The 22,051-nt window shown below is 36.6% G+C and overlaps 1 protein-coding gene across 1 annotated transcript in view; it reads left to right on the top strand.

Moving 5' to 3' along the window:
- The window catches only part of LOC306882266 (attractin-like protein 1), a 268,000-nt gene that overhangs the window by 236,978 nt on the left and 8,971 nt on the right, over nucleotides 1-22,051 (top strand). Inside the window, exon 29 of the mRNA XM_079436781.1 lies at nucleotides 15,407-15,515. Coding sequence (XP_079292907.1) covers nucleotides 15,407-15,515 — 109 coding nt within the window. The remainder of the gene's footprint in view (nucleotides 1-15,406; nucleotides 15,516-22,051) is intronic.

Below are 22,051 nucleotides of genomic sequence, written 5' to 3' on the forward strand. Positions count from 1 at the left end.
GCTTGTTAATTATAAAGAAATGGCTCCTGTTACTGAAAATATGCTCAGTATGTAGATGAGGAGTGTGTAGGGATCTTTTATAAAGGGCAGAGACTCTAACATTTAACCAGAAAACAGTGAGTCTGATCTGGAAAGGGCATCGGTCCACTCTATCTGAACTGATAAAGAAATAGGAAGTGTGCAGGACGCTACATGCCCATCAGGTATTTAGATGATTCAGCCCACCAGTAAACTCAAACTGAATGTGAATGTTTACCGAAGCAACAGCCTTCTCTGTTTGCCTCCAAGTATTTTTAATCTATTATTTGTACAATACAGTTCAAAAGTTTGGGGTCAGTACAATGCTTTAATACTTTTATTCATCAGTGATGCATTCAATTCATTAAAAGACATTATAAAGACATTTAGAATGTTACAAAAGTTTTCTATTCTAAATAAATTCTGTTCTTTTGAACATTCTACTTATCTATTCAATATTAAAAAATATTAAGCAGAATAACTGAAATTTTTCTTGAGCACCAAATCAGATATATAAACTGTTATTTTAATTGTAAAAATATTTAATCATTGCATTCAGTAATTATAAGTGTTTATACTGTATTTTGATTAAACTTTCTGACCCCAAACTTTTGAACGGTTGTGTGTTTCATTGGTTTAATATTAGGTTTTATAATATGTTGTAATATTTTAATATGTTGCTAAAGCTCATGTTCATGCTCAAGCTTTCATGTTTTTTAGTAAAATTCTGAACTTATGAAATTAATATGAATTTATGAATGTTAATCACATTGTACCTGTATATATAAAATTTCATATGGAATGCTCATTCATGAAACACAAGCAGAACACAATAATTCATAAATCCATTATTGCTGGACTACACTGAATTAAGCAATTTAAGTAAAACTGGTTTTAAAACTGGGTGCTTAACAACCCCTCATTTTTGGTTCAGTGCCCTAAATCTGGCACTAAGACACTGTCATTAGTTTGGGATATTAAAGGCTGGGCTATTTTAAGATGAGTGAGAATTTTACCATCGGTTTCTCCATCACTGTGGAAGAGATACCGTGAGCTTTGAGTTCTCAAATAGTAGGGATGCACCAAAACCACTTTTTCCAGTACTTGCCCGATACGATATTTTTTATTTTTTTGGTACTTGCCGATACCGAGTACCAATACCAATACCAATATTTTCATTGCATTTGTAAATTTTTTAAATATCGGGTACCGAAACCAAAGGAGTATGTATAATGTTAATTGGTTAACTTTATGTATCAAATAGATACAGTCGAACCAAAATGTATTCAGACACCTTCAACATTTCTCACATTATCACAGTTTATTCGCTATAGTTTATGGCAGTGGTTTTCAAACCTGTCCTGGAGGCACCCCTGCCCTGAACATTTTGTATTTCTCCCTCATCTAACACACTTGATTCAAATCATCAGCTCATTAGTAGAGACTGCAAGTCCTCATTTGGTGTGTCTAATAAAGCCGTGTATACACTGTGGGATTTTCATCCGATTTTGAGTCAAATTCTGGCTTGTGCGACTCCTTTTTGAGTCGGGCCGAATTTCAGCTTTGTCGTTTGGGAAATGAGAAGAGGGAAACGAGAAGCGATTAGCCTCTCCCGACAGGCAATCGGACGGTCGGATGAATTTCTAACATGTCAGAAATTTTGGTCACCCCTCGTGAGGGTATCGCACAGTTGAAGCAGAGCTACGAACCGACTGCCCTAAACTCAGTGCTTTTTCCCTCACTGCGCCTGCATGACAATAGAAATTTAACTTTATATTTCTTAGTCTGTAGGCTAATAAAGGTCTTATTTTCATTGATGACTGATTATTACAGCGTTCGGACGTAGGCTACTTTAGACGGAATTTTAATTACATTATTAGTAGTAGTAGTAGCCCTTTATTGTCACTAGGTAAGGAGGCCTACAGGGAACCACTCGTTTTAAATCTCCTAACTGTGATATTTTAAGAAATAGAATTCGCCTTTTTTTTTTTCTTTTTTTTTTTTTTACATCTAAAACATGCTGCGATTTATATTCCAAAGCCACTCATATATTGCAGAGTCACTTATGAAGCAAGCAAAACACACGCAGTGAGAGGGACAAGTACAGTACAGCCTAGCGCATTTCACACAGGCTGCTAGTTTCACTTTCGCCAGAAAATTGTGTATGCTCAAGCTTGAAAATAAATTATGTTTATAGTGAATGCCCCTAAAAATCGTCACTTATCACATGTTGTGTGTCAGGCGTGTCTCACACAAAAGTTCAGTCATTCTGTTTTGATGATTACTTAGATATGATTATATCGATGCAAGTAGATGCAGCTAATAATTCAGTAGAATAGCTTATCACTGACATGAATGTCATTTTTTAAAATTGGCTTCTAAAATATTTTTTATAGCATAGTGTTTGCTTTAAAATTGACTTCCTAAAAACACATTTTACTGTATCATTTTTCCAAGACTTCAAAATGAAAACCAGTTTAACATTGCATTCTGATAAGCTACACCATTCTCCTCACCTTTCAATGTTTAGTACCTCTCATTTATGACAAAGCCTTTGCACTTCATCCCTCCATGATTCACAGACCTGGTGGACGCTTAACTAACGTTCCCACTGTTTTACAGCCCATCTTTGAGAGCGGAACAGGAGCTTCACATTCAGGGACTGATGAAGTCCTGGCTATAACATAAGACTGATGTGGGTGCATAATGTTTGGAGGCAGCACATTCAGAATTCAGGACACCACCTACCTCAAAATCCCATAGAGCAGTCAGAGCCCCTTAGGGCTGCTCAAGCACTTTGGAGTGGGAAGACGTAGAGTGAAATGCAGAAAGTTTGCTAAAAAGCAAAGCGCTACCACATAAGGCACATAATGCCTCAGGTGAAAGATGTTAAAACAGATGCAAGTTTTTAATAAGCCTTTTGTTTTTCTAAATGTCAAATATTTCAATATCAAAACAAAGTCAGAACACTGTTGATTCAAAGGGAGATTTTAATGGTAGTCTTTAGTGAGCATACCATTAAAAATTCCTTAGAGAGTAAAAGTGTTGACTTTGTTTTGATATTTTTTATATATTTTTCATGCACCTGTATCAGTTTTTGAGTGAAAATGTCAAATATTAAAATTACTTTCCACCGGTCATGAAATGTCCTATACTATAAATGTCAGAATATCCACTCGTATATTTTAGTAGTTATTTCTCTAAAGGAATAGCCACTATGGGATCTCAATGAATCTCAACCACTACCCGAGACCTGAAGTCCTCCTCTGAGGGCACCTAGTGCCCCCTTCCTGATTTATATGCTCTATTACTTAGCTTGATTAATTTGGATCACATCACCACCCATTCTGAACAGTCAATCTCTCCTTTCACACCCTGGATCAATCTGTCATGAAGAGTCCATCACTTCACTGTTAATGCCCTTCTTCTTGAAGGTGTCATTTTAATAAAATAGGTATTAACAAGGATTAAAATTAAATGTACAAATATCCTGCCCAGCTCTGGTGGATGAACAGGCTGCTTCAGTGAGTGGGGATGGATAAATCTAAGCTAATGAAGGCTTTTAAAGAGATTAATGCTTCACCCAAGAGAAGCCAAGTCCTGCTTGGATGCACACTCTCTCTCTTCCGCTCACTCCATCTTTCTTCCCATTTCCTGGTGTCCGGGTCCACTACAACAGGTACAACTGGGAATATATTTCCACAACCACCTCAAAATATATTTGGTGCACAAATTCACATTGAAAATGTATTCATGTTGTTGTATAAAATAATGAATATTGATAACAGTTAATAGTGAGGTTTCATTTGTTAATATTGGTTAACTACATTTTAATTTGAACTTTTACTAACACGTTTTTAAAATCAAAAGTTATATTTGTTAACATTAAGTGCACTTTGAACTAACATGAACAAACAATGTACAGTTATGTTTTTATGCTGATGATGCACAACAATAAAACACTGTATCATCTGCATAAAGATGATACCTCACATCAGAGATATTATCACAGATGTTATTTAAATATAAATAAAATAAAATTGGTCCTAGAACTGACCCTTGAAGAACTCCTTTGCAAACAGGCATGATAGATGAAGTACAACCCTCTAACTGCACACACTGAGTTTGAGATAAAAAGTAGTTGGCAAACCATGTAATAGCATTTTCATGTCTGAGAATCCAAGTGTATAACTTCTTTAAAAAGATCATCTGTGTCAAAAGCCTTTGGTAAATCCTATGTGTTTATGCTATTTGAGATTATTTTGGGGAGGATATGGTCCCATCGCAATGTAATGCTGAAGTGTGGAAATATGGAGTGTACAGTATAATTCATTGTTATATTCTTATTATAATATTATGTTTCCTAAAACGCATGTTTATATGTGGTCCAATACTTTAGATAGCTTTCAGTCAACTCTTTGTAGTTTCGTCCATTTGCATAGAGGACATTACTGTATGTCATAATATGGAGACAATGTTTGTACATTGTCAAACATTTTTTCCTTTTTTTCTTCATAAAAGGAACATATTGCTGAGTGCAACATTAATGGCCATTGTATTTCAACATGTGTTCCCAAGGAGCTGCTCTTTGGCAGGTTCATTTGGAAACTGATGTATGAAGGATTATTTGAGGATTAAATGGAACCTATTTCCTCATGTTGATGAATTCATCATCTCTGAAACCTAACACAAACATAGGTAGCACAACGTATAATTAGTCTGTATGCTTCAGCACTTAAACCTATTAGCCACATCTGTTAGAGGAAAAGGAGAAAGGAACAAGAGAATTTGTGCTTAGTCAAACTATGAGTTTTTGAGAGGGGGAAAAAGCAAAGAGGATGATGGTGATAAAGAGTTAAAAAGAGAAGTAAAGAAAGGAAAGGAAAAAGGGAAGATACTCTGCTGTGGCACTTTTGTAATTGTGCACTACTTCTGTATCCATCCACACAGCGATCATTGATCAGAGATCAAAGGTTAAAAGCTTTGGCTGGCAACTGCTGAAGTGAAGCATCTCTATCATTGAATACCTCAGACCAGATGTAAGTAAACATTGTACTCCTCTTTGACCCCTGCGGTCACTGTACACCTCCCTATAGTCAGACGGTCTGAGGCCACATCGGAGGCTGTGCAGTCACAGACGTTCAATACAACAGCTCGCCCTCAGCCATGACTTTCAGACTCATTACAATAATTGTTGTAAAGCTCTCACAGTAAATGTACTTCCTTTTGTCCTCAATTAATTTACTTGTGAGTGCTTTACTTAAGGTCAGTGAATACTTATATGCCCATGAAACTGTATTTTGCATAATTTTTACAAAAAAAAAGAAAAAAGTTCCCCTAGATCCCCATCTTTGTCACTTTCTTCACCCCTAATAAGTTTGCATTCCCTGATACTTAACCCACATGCAGGCTTGAAAATTTTTAAAAGTGCCATAGAATGCATTGATACAATATTTTAAATTGTTCTCTGCTATCTACATAGAAGGTATGTGGCTTAGGTAAGGGCAAAAATTCTCCAGAAACAGTTTTACATGTCGATTTACATGTCAATTTTCTCCAGAATGAAACGGTCTGTTATTGGCTTATTTGGAAGGGTCATGAATAATAATGTTGAGCTCTGCTCTGACTTGCTGTTCCACAGTGCGGCTCAATGTTGAGTTCTGCTCTGATTGGCGGCTCATTTCAGATGCTCACAGGAAGGAAACACAGGGAAAATCTATATTTCAATACTTTATTGCACAGTTATATCGTTGGGTAATTATACTGTAAGTAAAATGCGGGCATCAGGGAGCTGCTATTAAAATGCTGGGCATTGAAACTGCTTTGGAATGCACGATCGCATTTTACTTTCAGTTTCGAGATTCGCGATCATACATGTACTCTGTTTATACTATGAAGCGCCAGTACTTACCACACATTTCACAAGATCAGATGCTTGTCAGTCGTGCTCAGGATCTGTAAATCATTCGCCATCATCCTCAGTCATCTCTCCTTACTGTGAGTGAAATCTTATGTACTGTAACAGGCTACAGCTAGCAATGAGCTAACCATGTCCCTTCAGTGGCTCGCGTTATTTGTTTTCCGTGCCTTTCTGAATACAGACACCAACCCATCCCTGCACTTCACATCCCCTGCACAGCCTGGAACATAACATTTATTTCCATGATCTGCCATTTTCGCTGTTGTCCTCACTCGTATTTCTTCACAATACCTGCAGAACTTTTGATGGTGCGGCTGGCCTAGAACATGGGTGTGTATATGCAAATGTTGGGGGCGTAATTATTAGTGATCCTGACTGTTATGTAACAGTCAGTGTTATGTTCTGATTCGCCTATTTTTCAGAGTTTTTCCCTCTTTTTCCTCGCTTTCCTTCGCTTTTAAATGCCTTGTAAAAGCGCCTTGTGCATTTTACTTTCACTTTCAAAGTAGCGGCCTTTCGGCGTCAAGCAATTGTACGTTTGAGATTTCCCTCTTTTCCTTGCACTCCTTCACATTTAAATGGCTTGTAAAACCGCTGTGCACATTTTTCTTTCACTTTTCTTTCTTTTAGCGGCAATTCTGCGTCTATTCAATTCAAGCAACAACAAAATACAACGTCAAACTCATAGAACTTTTATTAATAAAACAAATAAATATCCACCATGCTATATGCCTAATATAAAATAACAAATTACTTAGGTTACACAAAGTTTAAACAGGTATATCAAACTGAAAATCAGCAAAACACTATGGAAGCAAATAAATAAGAAAAAGAGAAAGTTTATTAGCAAAACATAAGAAAGCTTGGGGGCACGGCATATACACAATGCAAAGTAAAATAAATAAAATACACAAAGTTTAAATAAAGTAAAAATCAGCAAATACTGTGGAATCAAATCAATAAGAAACGGATATTAAAAAAACAACTTCCAATATCACCTTAAATGACAAAAGTCAAAAGGCTTTTCAAAATCCAAAATATTGCCAAACATTCGCTTTTGCATTTTGTTTCTACATTAAATCTTCTGCCATCGTCTTGTCTTTCACCTCACTCTTCTTTTCAGTCAGCTTGACTGACTCCTGCTGTTGATCTGTGATTCCACTTTCGTTTGGTATGCTGCATTGAGCAGCCACGTTCAGTTTTTAATAGTGTCTGTCCTCTAACTGAACTAAATTATTTTTATTACTATAAAAAATTCAAAACGACGGTGGGGGCGGTGCTGCGGTGGGCAAATGACATAACTGGTGTTGTGGCTTAACACCGGTATCACCATAAACACTGACTATCGCAGCAAGCCTGCTACTGGATTGGCGTGCGTAATACATAATTTCCATTTGTTTTCACGCATCCTTGTGTATGGGGATCATTTTGACAACGTTGTCATCAGTACATTAAAAAACTTGCTGTAAGATGCTGTAAGTGGCAAAAGTTTATTGTATAAATCTTTGATCACTTACAAAATTAAAGCTAGCAGATGTGATGTCCTTACCAAAGCCAATATGTACTTACTTTTGGCATTTGCCGAATGCTAATTTTGGACCCTGTTTAGAAATCTATAAAACGCAGAAAGATGCAATGGTCTAGATAGGAAAACATGCAGAATTAATGTGATTTGGGAGACAGTGGCAAAGATGTTTTTGTTTTTTCCCCATGTACTACTTATGTTTACACTAAACTCTTTATTTGCAAATATTATGTAAGGTCATTTTAAGTAACATTTGCAACCCATGGTAACAATGGTAATAACAGACAAAGATTTTAAGAATTCTGTCCTATGTTCAGGTTCCTGTCATTCAAATACTCTTTTAATGTGTGTAACGCAGCTTCTATAATAAACAAATACCCAGCAGTGGGCCAACGGTATGCATTAATTTTTAAAGCTCTGCCCATTTTGTTTATGGACTATAAACAGCCCTTAAAATGCAAATGAATGAGAAATCCACTTTCACCACCTGCTGGTGCTTCTCTGTGTAGTTTAGGGATTGGACTGCTCTCATTTACACTCAATCAATCATTAGCTCTTATTTAACTATCGAATTTATGTCGCCTAAACAGATGATGGGATCCTGACACGGTTTTGTTGCAGGCTTAAACAGAAATGAATTAGGCCCTTAGCCATGTCGCATAGTGAAAAAAGGCTAGTTTTAAATCATCAAATAAACCAGAGTGACAATTGAAGGAGATTGGACTATATTGTTTGTATGTGAGCATTAGCGACTCTACTAAAACATGGTATTTATTTTCTGTGACAGAAGTGAATTTTGTGAAAGAAAACTGATTTTTTGATGACAGGTGAGCTGTGTGTTTGGAAAATATAGAAGTGTCTTTGTATTACCCACATACTGCTTCGAATCAACAATTATTGTTCATTGATCATCACACGGCCACCATCTAATAGAGGATCATCATCTTGGGGATGATGGTAAATAAGAAGGGCTTCTCAATCTGTTGGACTCTTTGCATAACAAATTGATTATCCTTATGTCTCATGAATTTAGACAATGATGCCGAGATGCTCATTCTGAGTTCATTTCCATATGATGTCTGTGAAGATGTCTTGTTATAAATATTCAGCAGTCATATTTAATGAATGAATAGTTCTAGCCATCAAGTCCAGGGCAACTGCCTCTCCACATGCATTCTAAACGCTGTTTGTTTTGGTATATGAGTTTTTAAATATTTTGAGTAAGTGAAGAGAGCAAAATATGGCACTTTAGAGGTGCTACAGCAATTTCAAATCATGTTTTGGCCACCAAGGTTTGCATAAGACTGTTACTGATGGCAGTTTCATTCAGGCATTCAGTGGCATTTTGTTCTTGTGAAGTACAGTCCACAGCCTGTTCTTTCAGGTGTTTATATAGAAAGAATGTGAAATGGTGAAAAGAGCAAGGCTATTTACAGATACTCCTTCACTTGTTTAAACAGAAAGCTGTTAAGGGAAACCTGCGGTGCATATTTGAACGAGGCACTTTTGCCTTTTTGAAGAAAATGCTGGAAAGACTTGACTGAAGCTTAAATGGCTTTAAATGCAGGCTTTGGGGCAGTCGTGGCCTAATGGATAGAGAGTTGGACTTGTAACCTAAAGGTCGTGGGTTCGAGTCTCAGGTCCGGCAGGGATTGTAGGTGGGGAAGTGAATAACCAACTCTCTCCACCCTCAATACCACGACTGAGGTGAGACCCTTGAGCAAGGCACCGAACCCCCAACTGCTCCCTGGGCGCCACAGCATTGGCTGCTCACTGCTCCGGTGTATGTTCACTACTGTGTGTACACTTGGATGGGTTAAATGCAGAGCACAAATTCTGAGTATGGGTCACCATACTTGGCCACACACCATTTCCCTTCCCTTTAACATGTGGGAATTTTCTAGAGCTGTCGCGATTCATCGATTTTAGTCCACTAGTCGATTTTTAAAAATCGTCGACTTAATTTTGCTAGTGTCGACTAACCTGCAAAACACCGGAAGTGGTGTTTAATTAATTAAGCATAATTGTGAATTCACAAACGCTATGATTTAATGAAATAATTATATGCAATGCAGTTCACACAGTATATGCTCTTTAATTATTTCCATGCGGTGCGTCACAGTAGTTCCACAGAAACTGTTATCATTTACATGTGGAGCATCTCAAACTCATCTCTGCATGTTGTTGTGAGTTTGTGTTTATTATAACGTTCATCTGGGAATGCAGCGTGCGCCATTTCATCAGATTTGTAAGATAAATAATTTATAAATCTACACAAACACAGGAGAATACATCGCGGTTTCAAAATAAAAGCTCAAACCCTCACTCTGAGTTTACACGGTTTGATGTCCACATATTCATGTAATTACAGTGACTATAGTATTTCTGTCCTAAAGAAAGGGCCAAATATTAAAGATTAAGTGTACGTTTGAATTGTTGTTATGCGTAATCTATATTATTTCTATTGTTTATAATACATTATGTATTTAAACAGTTTTGTTCAATAAAACCATATGATTTCTTGCTTTTGATACTTTATTTGTATTTATTTATAACTTTATTTATAACTATTATTAACTATTATTGCCTCATTGCTATTATATATGTACTTTTAAGTCATTTTAAAAGCTATTGTTCACGTAAATTCATTTTTATTACCACAAAAAAAATATTATAATTATAGGGCCCTATGGGGGCTCTAAATTATAGGGCTCTAAATTCAGTTTTTTAAATTGTATTAATCAAAAAGCCTAATTAATTGAGTTTTACAGTTTTATCTGTACCAAATTCTGTTTTCCATTACTTTCTGGATTCAATTTTAATTGTTCCATTAAATTTTAATAATAAAAAGCATCTCCAATTAATTGATTTTATATTAAAAAAAAATATTTTTTCAGAAATACAGCACATTGACATTTTTCACCTAAATAAATTCTGGTAAATAATATTTCTGGTAAATACTCCTTTAAAAAGTGTTTTTTGATTATAACTTTATTATTATTAGACTAGAACACGTGGATATCAGAATCAGAATCAGAATGAGCTTTATTAGCCAAGTATGTTTACACATACAAGGAATTTGTTGTAGTGACCGAAGCTCCACAGTGCAACAGAAAGATAGCAACAGGACAGGACACAGATAATAAAAGAATAACAACAAATAACCAAATAGGCAATGTACAAAGCAGCAAAAACACAATATACTGTATAATATAGACAACTATGTATGTACAGGTCAAGTATGTGCAAATTAGAAATGAGAAAATAAAAATAAAATTAGTGAGTGTGGTGAATGGATAGTGTATTATAGTTGTGTGTTCCACGTTTATTGTTGAGTGTTCATGAGATGGATTGCCTGAGGGAAGAAACTGTTCCTGTGTCTGGTCGTTCTGGTGCTCAGAGCTCTGTAGCGTCGACCAGACGGTAACAGTTCAAAGAGGGAGTGTGCTGGATGTGAGGGGTCCAGAGTGATTTTACCAGCGCTTTTGCTCACTCTGGATAAGTACAGTTCTTGGAGAGTAGGGAGGGTTGTACCAATGATTCACTCAGCAGTCCGGACCACCCTCCGTAGTCTTCTGAGGTCAGATTTGGTAGCTGAGCTGAACCAGACAGTTATTGAAGTGCAGAGGATGGATTCAATGATGGTGGAGTGGAACTGTTTCAGCAGCTCCTGTGGCAGGTTGAACTTCCTCAGCTGGCGAAGAAAGTACAACCTCTGCTGGGCCTTCCTGACAATGGAGTCTATGTGAATATCACACTTCAGGTCCTGGGAGATGGTGGTGCCCAGGAATCTGAATGACTCCACTGCAGTCACAGTGCTGTTCATGATGGTGAGTGGTGGGAGAGCAGGGGGGTTTCTCCTGAAGTCCACTATCATCTCCACAGTTTTGAGCGTGTTAAGCTCCAGGTTGTTAAAACTGCACCAGACAGCCAGCTCCTTAACCTCCTGTCTGTAAGCAGACTCGTCACCGTCCTGGATGAGGCCAATCAGTGTGGTGTCGTCTGTAAACTTCAGGAGCTTGACAGGGGGGTCTTTAGAGGTGCAGTCGTTGGTGTAGAGGAAGAAGAGCAGAGGGGAGAGAACGCAGCCCTGAGGAGCTCCAGTGCTGATGATACGTGTGCTGGATGTGAATTTACCAAGCTTTACTAGCTGCTGTCTGTCTGTCAGGAAGTTGTTGCTCCACTGGCAGACGGAGGTGGGGACGGAGAGCTGGGTTAGTTTATTTTGAAGGGTTTCCGTGATGATGGTGTTAAAAGCGGAGCTGAAGTCCACAAACAGGATCCTCACATAAGTCCCTGGTCTGTCAAGATGCTGCAGGATGAAGTGCAGTCCCATGTTGACTGCATCATCCACAGATCTGTTTGCTCTGTAGGCAAACTGCAGGGTGTCCAGTAAGGGTCCAGTGATGTCCTTCAGATAAGCCAAAACCAGTCTTTCAAATGATTTCATGGCTACAGACGTTAGGGCCACAGGTCTGTAGTCATTAAGTCCAGTAATTTTGGGTTTCTTTGGGACGGGGATGATGGTGGAGCGTTTGAAGCATGAGGGGACTTCACACAGCTCCAGTGACCTGTTGAGCACAGGTTTTTAGGCAGGTTGGTGACACACCGTCTGGGCCTGGTGCTTTCCTTCTTTTGTTCTTCCTGAAGACCTGGCACACATCTTCAAATCGCTGATTTGAATCGTAGGTGTGGGGGAGAGAGGGGTTGCTGGAGGTGTTAATAGTTGTGTGGAGAGGTGTTCAGGGCGGGTGTGGGGTGATCTTTCAAAACGACAATAGAACTCGTTCAAATCGTCTGCCAGGTGTTGATTCTCCACAGTGCTGGGGGATGGTGTAACTGGCGACATCCTTCATTCCTATCCACACTGAAGCAGGATCACAGGAAGAGATTTTTTTCCTGAGCTTGTCAGAATAATTCCTCTTTGCCACTCTGATCTCCTTTTCCAGTGTGTATTTGGCCTGTTTGTACAAGACTTTATCCCCCTTTCTGTAAGCATCTTCTTTTGCCTGATGGAGCTGTCTGAGTTTTGCAGTGAACCATGGTTTGTCATTGTTGTAGATTAGATGAGGCCTGTTAGGAATGCACATATCCTCACAGAAACTGATATAAGATGTCACAGTCTCTGTGAGCTCGTTCAGATCGGTGGCGGCGGCTTCAAAAACAGTCCAATCAGTGAGGTCGAAACAGGCTTGTAAGTCCTGCTCTGTTTCATTAGTCCATCTTTTAACCTGTTAGCCTGCACCAGAGCGACCTCGCACTGAACGCTCTTTGTTTGCATGTGTCATTGTTTTCTAATAGAATAAATGAAACGGGACAAAGTTAATCTTGTCAAACTCTATATCATTCTGAGGGTCTAAGCCTCAAGCATCGACGACAGATCGCTGTTTTTCGATGGAAAGCTTATAAGGAATGAGTGGCACAAATTTGCTACATTTGTGTAAGCAGTACACATCCAAACACGCAGAGTAAAAAAGCCGTACGTACCTTTATCATTGTAATAACGAGCCACAAACGCGTCCACTGCTGAAATCCCAGTTTAGTTAGAGAGGTAAGGGTCCACAGAAAAACATCCCAGCGAGCACTTTTAGTCCAGCGAAACAATAACGTTGTAATAAGGATGAATATTCCTTTGTTTACGTTTCATTTCTTCAGAGAGTTATTGTTCGCGTCCGTTATGGAATAAATTACGCTCAAAAACAGCGTCTTGGTGGTAAAAAAACAAAACGATTTTGTAGAATACGGTCTTACAAACATAATGAGACCGTCTACGGAAAAAAAAGTCTCAGAAAAGCGGAATATAGATTATTTGAATTTGGCGCTCCCTCCTGCCGGCAGTGACGCTTCTGTGACGCACGCTGTCATCTGAGCGGGGCATAACTTAGCGATCTGCTTTATCCATAAAAAACTGTTTTTTTTTTCTTCTACATTTTTTATATGTGTGTGTGTGTATTGTGTGGGGAATGTGGCCGTGTCTGCATGATTATAATCTGTATGGACGCACATCAGCGTGTTTATTAGCGACTCTATGACGGCTATCATTGTGATTCATTGATCAGCTATTATTGATTATATGGCCCATCTGTTTGATTATAATCTGAATGGAAGCACATCAGCGTGTGTTTACTGACTCTATGACCATGTCTGGCAATATCACTTCACGTCTGGCAGTGATATTTATCATTGTAATAACGAATAACGAAGAATACTTCAGTATACATACTATATACAAAGCATTTTTTTCTATTTTTTTTCCTTTTTTATTACTCAAATAATTATTTTTGTATTTTTTAGTGCTCAAATAAATCTGTCTATTATTTTATAATTGAAAAACTATGCAGGAACATGTATAATGACTAAAATAGCTTGTATAATTCTGCAATCCATTTGGTGGTTATTTTTCCTCAAACAGGGGGGTGGGGGGACTATAAATAGTTTCAGAAAAAATATTGCAGGAATCTCATTTTTCATGGTATCTTCTTCAAATTTGAAATATGAACTGATGAGACACATGGCTTTCGATCCATTACTTTTCTGGATTGCTCCAGGACTTATTTCATGTATTTGTATATGAAATAAAAAAACATTCAGTGTGGAAAAATATTTTTCAAGGCACGTCAGTGTCTATAACTTTTTATCTTTTTGAGCATTATCAACTCTGGATGATAGATAGTAAAGCCCAGAGTCTCTTCTTTCCAAAGATACCTAATTTGTTTGTGTAAGCACACTTTGTCACAAACTGTTACCATTTTAATTCAGGTAGGTTATTTTCACCTGCGAGGCCCTAAATGGGGTTGAAGGTTAAAGTGTTAACAGATCTTAATACAGGCTTTGCAGATTTAAGTTTCTGCCTGTAGGACGGTATAAGATGAACCAAACAGTGATCAGAGAGTCCTAAAGCTGCTCGTGGAACCGAGTGATATGCGGTTATATATGTTGTCATTCTCACACTATAATACTGAACTTTGATTTCAGTGATTTGGGCTATGAGATGGACACTTGCTTCTTGCACTCTATGTTCCACTTCACTTTTGCTTTAAAAAAAGGATTTCATAGAAATTTGGATTTCATTTTTTTTAATAAAATATTTTTAAGTGAAATTGTTGTTGTTTTTTTGCGGGAAATTAATTGTTTAGATTAACCGATTAATTGAAAAATTAGTTGATAGATTAATCGAAATAAAAATAGTCGTTAGTGGCAGCCCTAGAATTTTATTAAGTGGAGGCAGGAAAAAGTTTCAAATTCAAGCTTATTGTGTCTCATATTTTGCAGTAGATGCTGTCATCAGGCAATAAAACAGTAATGCTGTGAAATATTGTTACAAGTTCAAATAATTTTTTTCTGTTTTCATGTATTTTATAATGCAATTAATTCATGTGATGACAAACCTGAATTTTCTGCATTCGTTACTGCAGTCTTCAGTGTCACATAATGCTTCATATATCAATACAATCAACCAGAATATTAGAATACGCATATTGAAAAAACAAACAAACAAAAATAATATTCTTTATATGGTAAGAGTATATACAAAATAGTGGAGTCACTGAAATGTTGACATCTGAAAATAAATGCAGATCCTAACAGTATAAGTCTGCCAAGTAAATCTCTATGGTATAAAAGTGTTGTTAGAGCCCTGGCTGGCAGAAGCCCAATAAAATTAATTTACGCAGTCATGGTTTACTAGTACTGATTTCTGACTTGTGGGTGATTTATTTGATTTACATGAATTTGAAGTAAAGAAATTAATGTCTGGGAATTCACTAGTATGACACAAGTAACTTTTTAATAATTTCCCAAATTGTGTTATTTATTTATTTAGCTGCAATGAATGGCCCTTTGTTTGACATCATGAATTCCGGGAGCTTGTGCCACTGTACTGTTGTTGCATGAAAAGTCCATATGTATCATGCAATGAGTTAATCACTCTTCTTTTCTCTCAGCCTGGTCCCATAGCGATGGAGCCATGTTCTGGGAATTGTGCTGCTGTGCAAACATTGCTGATGAGTCTTCCACGGGCATCTTCTGGACTGCCTCCCCCTGGCCAGTGTGGTGAGAACTCACAATTCAGCATTCACTTAGCATTTTATCTCCACATGCAATTTTAACATACAGTTCTATAATCGTTTTTATGTATTTATATATTTACATATTTTCCACTACAGCAAAAATCTCTGAAGCACAGTTAAAAAAAAAAAATGCATTGGCTGGGAATCGAACCTAGGCTGAGGAATGTGGATTGAGTTTCATCTTAACGTACAGTTGCATAGATACAAATACATAGATTTATAGCACAAATCCCTGAAGCACAGTTGAAAGAAAACAGCATTTGCATTGGCCGGGAATCGAAACCGGGCCTCCCGCGTGTCAGGCAAGAATTCTACCACTGAACCACCAATGCAGATGAATGAGGAATGTGGGCGAGGTTTGACTTCTAAAGGAACCCTTAACCCAATGTGCACTACAGGATGTACGTTCTGTTTTAAATCCAGATTATATAAAAAGTGAAATAAAATGATTTTAACCATTTTCCATTTTTGCCAAAAAAATTCTGTCATAACTTACTCGCCCTTAAGTGGTTCCAAACATGTATGAGTTTCTTTCTTCTGTTGAACACAAAATAAGATCCTTTGAAGAATGTTGGTAACCTAACATGGGGAAAAAATACTATGGAAGTAATTTGGCTACCAGCATCTGTTTAGTTACCAACATTCTTCAAAATTTCTTTCATGTTGTGAAACAATCTCTATTTTATTATTATTTTTTTTTTGTTTAGTTTAGGTTAGCTTTTTTTATTGGTTTTATTCGATCAGAGAGATGCAAAAACAATTACAGCAACTGTTTCGACCTATAATTATTATTATGTTTTAATTCAATTATAAAAGTAAATAAATTAAAATAATAAGTAATAGTAAGTGTTAATTACTGGATGCTCTGTGCAACCAGATGGTGTAGTTATGACATCTACCAGCAGGGACTAATTAGGCTAAACAGCCGAACACTGACCCTTTGGTCTCTGGCTGTCTACATCTCGTATTGTTCTCATTCTGTCTCACATGCATACCCTTCCTCATCCTTTCTCTTTTTCATTCTCTTTGTCTCTGTGGTGTGGCTGTGTTCATCATGTAACCGTGATGAATGAGCTGAAAAATGATCTGCTGTAAATGGTACTGCAGCAGGAAGTAGTGGTTCAGAGACGCAACACTTGCGGCACTATGCAAGCCAGCAACATCTTCTGACTGCAATATGACACTGACACCACTGCACCTCATTGAAAGACAGAAAAAAAAAAACAAGAAAGATAAAGAATGGGAGGGGTGGGAAAAAAGGAGAGAGAAATAAGGGATTAAAGATGAGGTGTAAACAAGAGATGAAATGCATGTTGGGAGTCTAATAGTGCTGACTGATCAGAGGAATAAATCTGACAGGGATAATGTTATCCCCAAGGAAAATCAAATCCAAATACTCTAAAACACTCAGTAAATATACGCCTTTATCTCTTAAGCCAGCCCCCTTATTCCAGCACGCTAACTGTGTGGTCTGTGAGGGCCTAATACCTGCTCTTTGATTTAATGAACACTGGCACATGTGAATCTGTAGGCTCCTGCGCCGCTGCTGCTCTTGATAAAGACTGAAAAGGCGTATTTGGCCTGATACTCTGATGCTGAAGACATATGACAGATTTTTGGAAATGGTTTGGTTGAGATGCCGGATGCCTTTGTGTTTTACAGACACATATAGCAAGGGTGAATCATAAAATATGCAACAACATTTCACCTTGAATTACACTAAAATTTAGAGCGATTCGGCCTGCAGCATGTGGTAATGCCACTCATAGATAATGGAGAACGTGTAAACAAGCCTTAGATCAAAAGAATGTTTATGTTCAATATTTTATCAGTGTTAAGGCAGAATTGTGGTTGCCTGAAGGTCTACTGAAGTGTTATTTTCTTAAAGAGGAAGTGTGTCATTGCTGCACCACTAGTGACACCAAACAGAATAAAAAAATTATTGATGAAAACAATGATTGAAAAAGTTCTCCAAGTTTCAAACAGTCCCATCTGTGCAGGCTGTCTGCATGCAGCTCAAACTTAGTAACCACACACGTCATCTGTGCCTGAATTTGCTGCACTAATTTATGGGTCTTCAAAGCTGGACCATTGCATTCAGGAACTACTCAAAGAAGATTGAAAATGGTAATAAAAACATCAGAGATGAAATGACAACAGTGTTTGAGTTTGGACGATAGGTGGGGAAAAAGCATAGGCTTCAGACAGCAATTCCATTTGGTGCAGAAATGATATACTTCACCTTTAACATAAAAAAGAAGGGCTGTCAAGAAGTTAGGTGATTGCTTATGCACTAGATCCTGTTGTAGGTCACTAGATACATTAATAGTGGTTCAATTTCAAATCAGTGTTTGGATATTTAACATCAGTTATATATTATGGATGTGTATATATAACAAGTTTACAGGCAATTCAATGCCTCTCAAGTGTGATATTTCTTAAAAGTTTTAGTGAAGGGTAAAGTAAGGAGAGATGTCAATATAGAAGACATTTGGTGTGAATGGTTGTCTTAGCTTATTCTTTTGCTTTCATCTGAAAAGCATTCAAGGAGAGGGCAGGGAAAGGTCATGCTAGATCAAATCTGAACTGTGGAGCACAAAAAGTTAGTCTCTGAAGAACAATCCATATACAATAAGCCAGCTACATATATATGTGCTGCATTACCTTTATGCTCTTGAAAGTTGACACTGTATGAATGTAAATTACAGGCTGTCTTTTTATATTTTAAGGTATTTAGATCAATAAATTGTGCTTTACAATGAATTACAGCCTTTTTATGCAGAGTTCTTCTGTTTTGCTGTATAATGACATTACATGCAGGGTAGGGATTGGCAAAATGTATTCATTTATTCCTCAAGATTCTGTCTTACTCGTTTATTTTCCCAGAACAGTCCAGCAGTAGTGTGGCATTTTGAGTTTGTCCTTTGGCGTTTCTGTTCCTCTGTATGTTGTTTAGTGAACCTGCTTTTGGTTTCTTCTCTTGCTTAAAAATGATTCTGATGGCTATAGTTTGGATTTTTAGTAATCTAAAAAATTAGGCATGCTAGTTATGTTTGAGAAGTTATAAAGAGAAAAGAGACTATAAAACGATTGATTTGTTTTTTCTCATTCATCTCAGTCTTTTCCTCAACAAGGGCAATATTTCAGACAGCAGGTCTGCAAAAAGCATCAAAGAGAATAGCCAAAGACTTCTCAGTGTACTTGTGCGGTTTATAAACCAGACGGTCATGCGGAGGTCATATTGCTCTTGAGCCGTGAGTGATATCACTTCCTGTCTTTTCATCCTTTGCACTGTCAGCGTCTCCTCACAGCTCGATTTGGGTCTTTAATTCACCTTTTAATGCAAACTCAATTAAAAAATATGGATTGCAGTCAAAATGAAAGCTTATTCGCAACCCATTTTATGTCTGTTATGAGACATATTTTTAAAGTGAAACTTGATGTTATCTTGCAGAAATTGATTTTACTGTAAAAAGTTATGTTATGTACCAGAATGGAGCCTGATAGAGTGTGAGTTTGCAGAAACAATACTTAACTGTTTGGATACTGCTTAAAATTAGCTACAGCATTCAAACATTTGGGGTCAGAGAAAGATTTTTTAAAATAAATAGTACTTTTATTCATAAAGGGCGCATTAAATTGATCAAAAGTGTTGATTAAATCAATGTTTTATACGATTTCTATTTAAATAAACACTGTTCTTTTGAATTTTCTATTCATTAAAGAAAAAAAAAAAAACGTATGACAATATTTAGAACGATATTAAGCAGCACAACTGTTGTCAGCATTGATAATAAATGTTTCTTGCCCAGGAAATCAGCATATTAGTAACTGCTGAAAATTCAACTTTGCCATCACAGGAATAAATTGTTTATTGTTCTGTATTTGTTGCATTATTTGTTGCATGCTTATCATTTATAACCTACCTGTAACTGCTGTTTCCCCATTATAAAACTGAACCCTCACAAGCACACACACTTGCACACTTACACAGGTGAACGTAGCAAGTCTCACACTGAGAGTCAGGTGGAACCAGCAGAGCAGAACATCTGTTTGTAAGATAACGGATTGATTCTCCTGCCAGTACAACCGCAGCTCTCAGACAACATATTAGCAGAGTACTTGCAAAACACAATCCCACTTTTCATCCCTCTCATCTGCTTAGTCAGATGAAGTGGTACACTGCCAGTGACTGGGACAGTCAAGGAGGGTGTAAAGTGAACAGGTAGCAGTAATAAACATAGAAAGTCATTCCAATCCTTCCACATTTCATTTTTACTGCTAGCATTTCTGTCAATCATAGATCTTCTGTGTAATAAGGAATATTAGAGTAGAATAAGTACGGGAAAATACAGTCGTCTGATCATTATTGCAAAATAAGCCTTGACAGGGTGATCAAATCCCTGATGTGAAACTCCCTGAAATGGTTTATTTTGTGGTAATGACCGGCTGACTGTACATTATTGCATTTCAATAGCTACATGTCAAATAAATACATGTACATTAACAAGGTTTTACTTTGCTTAGTTCTGGTTGACCAAAAATGATATTAGTTAATATTTTTGGTTAATTTCACCACCTTTAACCCTTTCAATCAGGATATAGGTTGATGACCATGACATTGGCTGATGGTGTTATAGTTATATTTATTTTTATTTGTTTGTTTGTTTGTTTTTATGAGAAAGCCTGCAGTGTCTCTATATTGCCTGTTTACCCTTTTAAAATGTCCATTTAGTGCATTTAAAGCAAAGTCAGCACCGTAGGGATGTCGCATAGGGAGTGAATGAGAGTGCAGTCTTTTGATAGTTTTATAAGTGAGCAACAAAGCCAAATTGATTTTATTCTGACCTGCTTTATCTGCTGCTACAATCTGTCGTGTCAGACTGACTTATTTATAACCTTTTTAAGCAAATGCCTTTCAGGGTACTTTAAAAATATTCCTCTTCATGGAATCATAATGCTTATGATTTTGTAAACAAAAATAATATTACATGTTGTCTTCTGTGCAGCACGTTCCGTAACTATTGCTAGATTGAGATATTATCGTTCAAAATAGTAACTGTTTCTAGGTAAATTGTCACTGACCAGCACATAGTTGCTATGCTGAATTTGTCTGAGAAGATTTCAGTTCATTTTCTAAAACCTTAGACACAGGTTACTCAATTGGATGAGAAAGAAAACAAATGCGTTAAAGACATAAACCACCATTTTATTTGAAAAGGAAGCATTAAAATAACTAAAAGTGATTGAAAATACATTTATAATATCATGAGCGATTTTAAATAAATGCTGTTCTTTTGAACTTTCTATTCACCAAAGAATCAGAGTTTTCACAAAAATATTATACAGCACAACTGTTGTTAACATTGATAATTATAAAAATGATTTCTTGAGCAGCAAATCATCATATTAGAATGATTTCTGAAGGATCATGTGACACTGAAGACTGGAGTAATGACTGCTGAAAATTCAGATTTACCATCACAGATTTTTTTTTAACTAATTATAATTAATAAACTAATTGTAATTATATTTCACAATTTTACTGTTTTTGCTATATTTTTGATCAAATAAATGCAGCCTAGTAAAGTAAAGTAAAGCTTCTTTAGTCTATGCAATAGTATGTAACTTGCTTGTTTTTCTGTTTAGTACAATAAATGACATAATCACAGAGCATTCTGTTACATGATCTGCCGTATTGACCCGAATATAAAACGCCCCCCTTTTTTCCAGATGTGCTTTTTGAAAAACCAAATCTTGTTTTTTTTATTATTATTTCTCTGTAAAACACATTTTTCTTAAATATTTTCATATTGCATATTTTTCCTATTTTAATTTTTGTTTTGAAAGTATGGTAAATACTGGTAAAATGTACCAACAATGACATTTAAAAATATACACTTTTTGATATACCATAAAAATAAGAGGTAGCCCATCTGAATTATATAACATTTAGGATATACATCTCATAGTAGCCTACCAAAATTTTATTAACAGTAGGCCTAGAAGTGAAATCTTAAAGTATTCAAATCTGGATACTGTTTTATATTTTAAAATCACTTACAGAGGAAATTTGTTCCCATCAGGCTAACATGACAGTCAAGACTCGCGATCTTTACAACACACATTGCTTTACAGATTACATGGCACACTCGTTTTATGCGTGTTTGGCACCACCTTGTTGTGGGTGTATTATTGACATGTCCAAGTGTAGACCCTGACTATAAGACGACTGCGTTTTTTCAGATGTATTTCCAAGAAAAAAAACATCATCTTATATTCGGGTCAATACGGTATATAGATTTATGACATTGTATATGCAAGGAATACTTTAATCAGTGAATATTATTGCACATGCACATCTTTTGCTTGTTAACAGAGAAAGAGAGCATGTTTTCCATAGCATGCATTTAATTTTTATTTATTTATTTTTACTTTTACATCTAATTTGTTTACAATGTATTGATGTCTATTTCTGGTTCTTCTTGGTTGTAGCCTTAGACTTCTTAAAATAATTGA

This window comes from Barbus barbus, assembly GCF_936440315.1.
Source record: "Barbus barbus genome assembly, chromosome: 16".
Lineage (NCBI taxonomy): Eukaryota > Metazoa > Chordata > Actinopteri > Cypriniformes > Cyprinidae > Barbus > Barbus barbus.